Below are 6,491 nucleotides of genomic sequence, written 5' to 3'. Positions count from 1 at the left end.
GATGTGCAATCAGTTATTTTTAGTGTGAAGTTTAGTCAGATTTGATAGAAAAAATAGCTATGAAATATCTTTTGGAACTGATTGAGGTTGAAGGGCGACATATTGTTTGGTTCCACTTTCTTCTATTTTATGTTTCATCGTGGCGCCTTGCTGTTATATGTTTTATTATCTTGACGTTTGGAATGCAGTCTATTTTATAATATTAGATTTCCGTCTAAACTGGTGCTAGGGGTGTCGCATGCATCATTACCTCTCATCAATCAAACCGAATCCTGCTATAATTTTGTTTACTTGCATGTATTCCATATTTCCTATTTTCTTAAATAACTTTGAAACATTGCTGGAAAAGCAAATGAGTGTTCTGTTCGATATTTTTTCCGGTTTGACCTTTAATTAAGAAATAATATATCTGTTCCTATATTTTATCAGTTAATAAAATATGGGCAGGAGTTTGGATGCGTAATAATTAAATCACGAGTGCGTAGCTATTAACTGATAAAATTATTGGAACAGATTTATTATTTCAATTCTTACAACGCAAATAATTCGCATTTTACAGTACTACATTTACAGCGTAATACGTCATTCGGATCATATGCAGTTACAATTTACTCCCATGGTTAGAAAGTGTTGCAGAGCCAATGGAACGTATAGATATTTGTTACTTTTTTATTAGATTTTTGAGAAGTATTTATAAACTAGCTATCAAACAGCTCGCAAATTATTGATGAACAGAATAATCAAATTAGGTTAGTTGACCGACCCTGTGTTACGAGTTACAAGCTTAACTTTATTATGACGTCATACTTTGTCATACATTTATGACGTCACCGCTGAATCATAATTTAGCTAATTGAATTCGTTCGTAGAGATCAAAACGTGTTTTACGCATGCATCATTACCTCTCATCAATCAAACCGAATCCTGCTATAATTTTGTTTACTTGCTTGTATTCAATATTTCCTATTTTCTTATAATTTTATTAACAAATAAGAAAAATCAACAACAACACGTGTACGTTTGTTCATAGATAATTATTAACTTTTCCCAAAGTTTCGGCGTTAAGCCTTCCTCAGGGAAGAATACAATAAAAACAACGGACGTGACGTCGTTAAACAACGTCGCGTAAAAAGGCGGTAAAATGTATACAAAGTTTAGATCTACATTATTTACAATGTTAAATAAATTAAAAATAACGTTCCTTTAAACGGATTTAACAAACATACCGAGTAAATTGTCGGATAGTGTTTATACAAAATTTCCTATACTTACGTATATAAAAAACAGAAATAGGAAAAAACAACGATATACTCGGCATTACATATCTACATGTAGATCAATACAATTAGTTGATTGGTCAATTAATATCAAATAAAACTTTAGAATTTAAACCATCTGGATAGAGCGTTTTCAGTTTATGTATCCACACTGTTTCTTTGCAGAGACGATCAATGTAATCTCTTACAACATCAATAGGCATAAAAGAAAAGTCCTTTAAGCAATGATCTCGTAAATTGAAATGTGATGCAACCATTGAGGAAAAAGTAGGGTCAGTAAAACTATTAATATCAAATCGGTGACTGTTCATGCGTTTTGATACAGGTTGCTTAGTTTGTCCCACATACTGTTTGTCACATTTTTTTGCAAGTAATCAAATAAATTACACAGTTACTTTTACAGTTTACGTTATGGTGTAAACTGTATGCTTGACCAGTCATTTGACTGGTAAATTCTGAACCTGTTTCGATATTGGTACAATGCGAACATCGGCTACCATTACATCTCTGTGAGAGATAAAGTTTATCACTTTGCTTATTGAACTCTGAACTTATCAAATAGTCTTGTAAATTTTACGGACGTCTATAGGCAACAACAGGTTTACAGTTCTCATAAACGGATTTAGTTGTAAAGCTTTTTGATAGGTTCAAAATACTCCAGTATTTATTAATAGTGTTACCAATACGTGGAAGCGCTGGATCATACACAATAGTAAAAGGAATTACACTATTTTTGTCCCCAACTTGAGTCTGTAAAGCTTCTTGCTGAGATATATTGACTACTTTTTGGAAGGCACGGTCTAACACATCATGTGGGTAACCTCTGTCAACGAAGAATTCACGAAGCTGTGATAATGAATGTTTGAACTTGTCATCATCTGATATTATACGTCTATAGCGTTTTGCTTGACTATACGGAATACCGTTCTTACATTTGTTTGGGATGACATGATGTATAGTCCAGGTACTGGTGGTTATTAGTTTCTTTCACATATATGTTAGTTTCGACACATAAATTCTCTCCCTTGGATATATTTACATCTAGAAACGAGAGCGAATCTTGTGAAATAGTATGCGTAAACTTTATGTCAGGATGAAAACTGTTTAACTCTCTGATGAAAAGTTCTAGTTCTTCCAAGGAATGATCCCACACCATAAAAATATCATCCAGGAAACGCAGCCAAAGTGTCGGTTGTAGATCTCGATTTCTAAGGAAGTCTTGTTCAAATTTTCCCATAAATAACGATGCGTATGATGGTGCCATTGAGCTGCCCATCGCAGTACCCATTTTTTGGAGATAAAAATCTTCATCAAATTTGAAATAATTATTTTGCAGAACAAGTTTAATGAGGTTTGCGACATCGTCACTTTTCAATCTTCCATGGCAATGCTCGTCCAAAAAATATTTACATGCGTCTATTCCGTCGCTGTGCGGTATGTTTGTGTATAGAGAAGAAACATCTAGTGTCACTAAATAAGTAGCCTTACTTTTGAATTTGAAACTTTTAATCTTTTCAATAAAGTCAGTTGTGTCTTTAATATAAGACGGTAAGTTTATCATGTGCGGTTTGAGTATATAATCAAGATATTTTGAAATGTTCTCCGTGGGCGAGCTGCATGCCGACACAATGGGTCGCCCGGGATAATTTAGCGGTAGATTGCTGTCGGGAGTCTTATGTATTTTCGGCAGCACGTAAAATACCGGAGTTCTAACAGACTCTGGAAACATGTCAAATTCCTTAGTTACATTACTATTTGTCTCTTCTATATTTTCAATACATGTAGATATATTCTTAAGAACATTATCTTTAGGATCTTGTTTAAGTTTTTCATAATATTTACCATCACTAAGTTGCCTCAGAATCTCTTTCTTGTAATCATCCGTGTTCATTATAACAATTGTATTAGATTTGTCAGCTTTCTTGATAACAATCGATTCATCTTGAGATAATTTTCTGAGCGAATCTAGTTCAGTTTTTGAAATATTACTATATCGTCTTTTCTTGTTACAATTCTGTAATATTTCTTCAGTAACAGCTGTTATATAAAAGTCTAAGTACATATCGCGACCAGCTGGAGGAGTAAAAGATGACTGAGATTTATTGTAGAATGGAAGACCATGATAATTATCTGTATCTGCATTGTTATCATCGCTCTCGCATTCGCTGTCATTTATTATTTTTGAAGCAAAATATTCCTTTAGACGAAGCCTGCGATTGAATCTAAAAATGTTTTCTGCTAATTTAAGCTTATCATGCGAGTTAGTTTTCGGGCAAAATTTTAACCCCTTACCTAGAAGTATGTAGTCATCGTCTTTAAGTTTTTTACTCGATAAGTTTAATACTGTCTCCTTTCCTTTCCGTATTTTCTGTAACCGCCGTTTCGTTTTTCTCCAGGATTTTTTGTCCGGAGCACGGATGAAGCGCCTTTGTCGATTTATGCCGTGTCGGCCCTTCCCTCCAGCAGTGCTGCCACACTCGTAACTGCCTTCACTAGGTTCTGCACTGTCTCCTGCAGTGTTGTCCCGGTCTTCATGTCCTCCTGCAGTGTTGCCCCGGTTTTCACGGCCTCTGCGTAGGTTTTCTGTGGGCCCGGGGTTTTCATGTTTTTTGACATTTGATGAATGGATTCATCATTAACTTTCGAAATCTGCTTGCTAGTTCTTCTGCCGAAAGTATTTTTGTTGGTTTTGGTTGATTTTGTTTCGGTCTTCTTTCCATTGCGTCTCCGTTTTGATGTGTTATTAGATTGTGGTTCAACACGAATCTCATCTTTATCGTTATTAGACGTGCGATTTTTGCTTCTATTGTCAATCAGATAAGACAGTTTCTTTTCATGTTGACTGATGATAACGTCTTTTTTCTGTTCTATCCGGTGGTGGATTTTTTCATCAACGTTAAAAAGTTTATCATCGCTCATCTTATTTTTTAACTCACTTCTCAGAGTTTCCATCTGCCTGCCAATCTCCTGAGCTCGCTGCTGTTGACAGTCACGTACCCTGTCACAAATTTCTCCGCTTACCTTCACCAAGAGGCTGTTAATTGCTTCTTGAAGCTCGGCACTACATCTATCGTTTCCCACATTCACTTTCAGCTTTTTTTTTTTTTTTTTTTCTTAAATAATTTTTTTTTTTTTTCTTAAATAATTTTGAAACATTGCTGGAAAGCAAATGGGTGTTTTCCGGTTTGACCTTTAATCAAGAAATAAGGTTGAAGGTTCTGTGTTCACTGACATTCCGGTCCATGCTAGTTATCCCGTCCTCTTGTATTCTGGGACCTCCAGCGCTTTTTTACTGGCGCTTAACATTTTACTTTAACGAATTGAAACTGATGACTGATCTACCCGAACGCCACTTTTCACAGAATGGTATTACAATTATTACATTTCATGAGTATATATAATAGAGTACCGAAATTAATTCTTTCACCTCTTCGGTTACATTCTACATCTTCTGTTCATCTGCCTAAAGATAACAGTACTTTTTTAAAAACAAGAGGGCCAAGATGGCCCTAGGTCGCTCACCTAAGAAACACTCCATAACAGTGTAAAACATGTTTGACCTAGTGATTTCATGGAAACAAATATTCTAACCAATTTTCATTAAGATTGGACCAAAAAATTGGTCTCTTGCGATAAAACAAGCATTTTCTTAGATATGACCTAGTTTTTGACCCTAGATGACCCATGTTCAAACTCGACCTAGATTTTATCAAGGCAATCATTCTGACCAAAATTCATGAAGATCAACTGAAAAATACAGCCTCTATCACATACAGAAGTTTTTTCTTTGATTTGACCAAGTGACCTAGTTTTTGACCTCAGATGACCCATATTCAGATCCTACCTAGATTTCATTAAGGCAATCAACCTGACCAAATTTCATAAAAATCAATTGAAACAAGAGGGCCAAGATGGCCCTAGGTCGCTCACCTAAGAAACACACCATAACAGTGCAAAACATGTTTGACCTAGTGATTTCATGGAAACAAATATTCTGACCAATTTTCATTAACATTGGACCAAAAAATTGGTCTCTTGCGATAAAACAAGCATTTTCTTAGATATGACATAGTTTTTGACCCTAGATGACCTATGTTCAAACTCGACCTAGATTTTATCAAGGCAATCATTCTGACCAAAATTCATGAAGATCAATTGAAAAATACAGCCTCTATCACATACACAAGTTTTTTCTTTGATTTGACCAAGTGACCTAGTTTTTGAACTCAGATGACCCATATTCAAATTCGACCTAGATTTCATTAAGGCAATCATCCTGACCAAATTTCATAAAAATCAATTGAAAAAAACAGTCTCTATCGCATACACAAGATTTTTCTTTAATTTGACCTAGTGACCTAGTTTTTGACCTCAGATAACCCATATTCAAACTCGACCTAGATTTCATCAAGGCAATCACTCAGACAAAATTTCATGAAGATCAATTGAAAACTACATCCTCTATTGCATACACAATGTTTTTCTTCGATTTGACCTAGTGACCTAGTTTTTGACCCCAGATGACACATTTTCGAACTCGGCCTAGATTTTATCAAGGTAATCATTCTGGCTAAATTTCATGAAGATCAGTTGAAAAATACAGCCTCTATCGCATACACAAGGTTTTTCCTTGATTTGACCTAGTGAACTAGTTTTTGACCCGAGATGACCCATTTTCGAACTCGGCCTACATTTCATCAAGGTAATCATTCTGACCAAAATTCATGAAGATCCATTGAAAAATACAGCCTCTATCGCATACACAAGGTTTTTCTTTGATTTGACCTAGTGACCTAGTTTTTGACCCAAGACGACCCATTTTCAAACTCGGCCTAGATTTCATCAAGGCAATCATTCTGACCAATATTCATGAAGATCAATTGAAAAATACAGCCTCTATCGCATACACAAGTTTTTTCTTTGATTTGACCTAGTGACCTAGTTTTTGACCCGAGATGACCCATTTTCGAACTCTGCCTAGATTTCATCAAGATTATCATTCTGACCAATATTCATGAAGAATAGTTGAAAAATACAGCCTCTATCACATACATAAGGTTTTTCTTTGATTTGACCTAGTGACCTAGTTTTTGACCCGAGATGACCCATTTTCGAACTCGGCCTAGATTTCATCAAGGCAATCATTCTGACCAATATTCATGAAGATCAATTGAAAAATACAGCCTCTATCGCATACACAAGGTTTTTCTTTGA

The 6,491-nt window shown here is 35.2% G+C and overlaps 1 protein-coding gene across 1 annotated transcript; it reads right to left on the bottom strand.

The window, feature by feature from the left end:
- Positions 1-2,205: 2,205 nt before the first annotated feature.
- Positions 2,206-3,168, bottom strand: LOC128555908 (uncharacterized). Its single transcript, XM_053539722.1, has one exon. The coding sequence runs from the start codon at positions 3,166-3,168 to the stop codon at positions 2,206-2,208; it is 963 nt and encodes a 320-aa protein (XP_053395697.1).
- Between the last annotated feature and the right edge of the window lie 3,323 nt (positions 3,169-6,491).

This window comes from Mercenaria mercenaria, chromosome 3 (assembly GCF_021730395.1).
Source record: "Mercenaria mercenaria strain notata chromosome 3, MADL_Memer_1, whole genome shotgun sequence".
NCBI lineage: Eukaryota > Metazoa > Mollusca > Bivalvia > Venerida > Veneridae > Mercenaria > Mercenaria mercenaria.
Note: the sequence above shows the minus strand (reverse complement) of the source record. Positions and strands in the feature narration are given on the sequence as shown.

Excerpts from the sequence above, each read along its gene's own strand:
- LOC128555908 (XM_053539722.1), bottom strand. The coding sequence starts at position 3,168 with ATGAACACGGATGATTACAAGAAAGAGATTCTGAGGCAACTTAGTGAT.